The sequence below is a fragment of the Sinocyclocheilus grahami genome, unplaced genomic scaffold (assembly GCF_001515645.1).
Source record: "Sinocyclocheilus grahami isolate Dianchi unplaced genomic scaffold, SAMN03320097.WGS_v1.1 scaffold1398.1, whole genome shotgun sequence".
NCBI lineage: Eukaryota > Metazoa > Chordata > Actinopteri > Cypriniformes > Cyprinidae > Sinocyclocheilus > Sinocyclocheilus grahami.
In genome coordinates, this window is record NW_015506577.1 from 441,903 (window position 1) to 445,659 (window position 3,757).

Consider the following 3,757-nt stretch of genomic DNA (forward strand, 5'->3'; position numbering starts at 1 on the left):
GGACGAAGAGGTGAAGGAAGAGGAAGAGGATGAGGATGAGGATGAGCAAGAGCAGTAAGGAGTGGACGAAGAGGTGAAGGAAGAGGAGGAGGATGAGGATGAGCAAGAGAAGTAAGGAGTGGAGGATGAGTGTTAGAGCTTCATTTTGACCTGAAAATAGAATGTTTGGGGAATTGGGTGAGACGTTATGGATTTGTGTTTACTGTTTTGAGAATATGAGGCATAGTTTCAAGAAATGTGTTTAAGCAATCGAGAAAAACTGTAATTTTTGTTAAGTTTTTGTTGCATAGTGTTTTGAAACAGTGAATCGTTTTGTGTAGCAATAGGTTTGTTTTTCCCATCACTGGTTAATTGCTCTTAACTTGAAATTTCTGAGCAAGCTATATATTTTGAAAAAGTAAAACAAAGGAAGATTATCATGCAAAACGGACAAAAAATGTCTAATATTCCGCACTATTTGTAGGTCACCGACTACAGATGTATGTAAATGAGTGACGCTGATAATGCAAGTGCTGCAGTCATTAAAGTTAAAGACAGACAAACCAAACACTAAGAAGCATTTCCACAAGAATACTGGTATTGTAACAGTTAACAAATCTTCGAAAAAATGTCAAGAATGCCAACATTCTTCAAAGTATCTTTTTATCAGAGCAACAGAGCAAGAAACTCATACAGCTTTGGGACAAGTTGAGCTGTGAAAACCCATCTAAAGTCATTTTTAGTGATTGTTTCCTACATAAAATCATCCTTCATAAGGTAAAGAACATTCTGTGGAAATGTAACCTTGGTATCTTTAATATTGACTAAGACCATGTTAAACATTGAAATCATAGTGAAATTAATGGCTGAAATCAAACTTTGATGCTTGTTATCTCGTAATTAGATTTTGAGATTTAAACCTTGATTTCACAGAGTGGGTCAGAAATTATATAAAAAACATTTTTTAGTGAACTATCCCTTTAAGGAGGACATTATGCATGATTAAAAAAAACAAGTATTTTGGGAATGGCATCTGAAGGCATTATTCAAAGTCTGACTTTTTGTCTAATAAACTTTAGCAAAGTGTTCCAGAGAGTTCTCTCTCTCTCTCTCTCTCTCTCTCTCTCTCAGTCCAGAAGTCCAGGTGATTTGAACTTAAACACTTCATTAAAAACGGAGCAAAAGATTCTAAAGTATTTCTAGGTTGTTATCAAATGGCATTCTATAGAATCTCACACAGTCATTATTCATCAGAACTCTTGAGAGAAACTCACGGTCCGGTTCGGCGAGCGAAACACCCAGAGAAGCGCGTCTTTGGCGAACTGATCCAGCCCTGCGGCTCAGAGACGCTCCGGATCGATAGAAGCGATCAGATCATTCAAGAGCGCGAGCGTTCATTATTAGTGCGTAACCTTGGTATCTTTAATATTGACTAAGACCATGTTAAACATTGAAATCATAGTGAAATTAATGGCTGAAATCAAACTTTGATGCTTGTTATCTCGTAATTAGATTTTGAGATTTAAACCTTGATTTCACAGAGTGGGTCAGAAATTATATAAAAAACATTTTTTAGTTAACTATCCCTTTAAGGAGGACATTATGCATGATTAAAAAAACAAGTATTTTGGGAATGGCATCTGAAGGCATTATTCAAAGTCTGACTTTTTGTCTAATAAACTTTAGCAAAGTGTTCCAGAGAGTTCTCTCTCTCTCTCTCTCTCTCTCTCAGTCCAGAAGTCCAGGTGATTTGAACTTAAACACTTCATTAAAAACGGAGCAAAAGATTCTAAAGTATTTCTAGGTTGTTATCAAATGGCATTCTATAGAATCTCACACAGTCATTATTCATCAGAACTCTTGAGAGAAACTCACGGTCCGGTTCGGCGAGCGAAACACCCAGAGAAGCGCGTCTTTGGCGAACTGATCCAGCCCTGCGGCTCAGAGACGCTCCGGATCGATAGAAGCGATCAGATCATTCAAGAGCGCGAGCGTTCATTATTAGTGCGCGGAGAGACGCATGCATGCAGTGAAGAAGAAGGAGGCAGAGCTGGATTGGGTTTCAGAGGATCAGATGAACCGAGTCCAACACAAAGAACAAGAGCTCATTCAGAGAGCCCTTCAGACGCGTTTCTGAGCTCCCGAAGCGAATTTATACACATGCATATCACAACAGAATGATGCACAGAGCTGGCGTCATGTGAGCACACATCCGCCATTGTTCAAATTCAACTTTATAACTCTTTCTTGAATGCTCTTTTCATTATTATGCATGCTTAGTTTAGATTCATTTGCAAAAGTGCAAAAAACACTTGTAAAACAATGTTTAAAAGTTAAAAAAGGGAAAAGTTTTTTCAAAGAACCCCGTTCTAAAGAACATAAAAGCTAGGACAAAACGTTCCCAAGGTAATGTTCTTAAAACCATTCTTTATATTTGATGTAGGTGCTCATAATGTTGAGAGAAAGCATTAATAACATTCTCAAAATTCTTGATGAACGTTCCAGGAAACGTTTGCTGTAACCTTTGAATAACGTTCTAATCATGAAAGAAAACTTTAGGCTACATTGTAACATTCTTAGAAGAAACATTTATATATTTTGGGTGAAAAAGTTAATAGAAACGTTTTTATAAGCTTTAAAATACTGTAATCACGACAAGAAAACTGGACATTTTAATGCTCTTAAAATATTTAAAATAAACATTCAAATAATGTAATATTTAAGGTAAAAAAAAGTTAGTAGAACGTTGTAAAGAAACATTTTTGCAACTTTAAATAACATTCCAGTCACAATTACTACATTTTAGTGTTCAGTACAAATAAATGTTTATTTAAGGTAAAAAATGTAGTAGATAAATACTAAATAAAAAAAGCATTTTTGCAACCTTTAAATAACGTTCTAACATGACAAGAAACTGAACATTTCACAGTTTTAGAAACAACGTTTGTCACCAAAGAGTGGATGGTTTTCTAAAGAACTGCAGCTGAAAGCGTAAGTGAAACCTGCAAAACTCTTGTGCTTCCAAAGTGTTATTATTTCCTAAGGATAATAATCAAGATATTTAGATCAAATCCATGCATGCATTCTCCTCGTCCATAATTAAAACAAATGCAGAGAGACTCACAGCCGGTCTTCAGAGTAGAGAGTATCTGGAGATGAATCATATCAGATGGATCTGATGCTGGAGTTCTCGTGTAAAGAAAGAGAAAGCTCGACGGTGTGCACTAATTATTTACCTGAGCGTCACACCCACACCGTTAACGCTCAAGTACAGACCTGTTCAGACGGATTCTCACTCAAACACAAAGCCTTTCTGACCACAAGTGTGTAAACCAGGAGAAACGTGCCAGCTTACCATGATCCAGGGGGTCAGCAGAACCTCAGCTGATCCTGAAGAATAGAGATAAGAACATCTATAAAACACTCGTCTGATTAATCTGTTCAGAAACCAGAGTTTGGTAATAATGTCACCTGTGTGAGTGCATTTCTCCTGCTGTTAGAGGAACAGGTGGATCGCTGTGAGGACAGAGAACACGACAGGTATGACGACTGTTGTGCAACGACTGCGGGCTGATGACACACACACACACACACTCTCACACACACACACACACACACTCTCTCACACTCTCTCTCACACACACACACACACACACGCACACACACACTCACTCACTCACACACACACACTCTCACACACACACTCTCGCACACACACACACACACTCTCTCACACACACTCACACACACACACACACACACACGCACACACACACTC

At 37.9% G+C, this 3,757-nt stretch overlaps 1 protein-coding gene across 1 annotated transcript in view; it reads right to left on the reverse strand.

The window, feature by feature from the left end:
- Positions 1-3,501, reverse strand: part of crybg1b (crystallin beta-gamma domain containing 1b) — a 48,980-nt gene extending 45,479 nt beyond the window's left edge. The window contains exons 1-2 of the mRNA XM_016256124.1: positions 3,451-3,501; positions 3,335-3,369 (exon numbers count right to left, since the gene is read on the reverse strand). Coding sequence (XP_016111610.1) covers positions 3,335-3,337 — 3 coding nt within the window. The 5' untranslated portion in view covers positions 3,338-3,369; positions 3,451-3,501. The remainder of the gene's footprint in view (positions 1-3,334; positions 3,370-3,450) is intronic.
- Between the last annotated feature and the right edge of the window lie 256 nt (positions 3,502-3,757).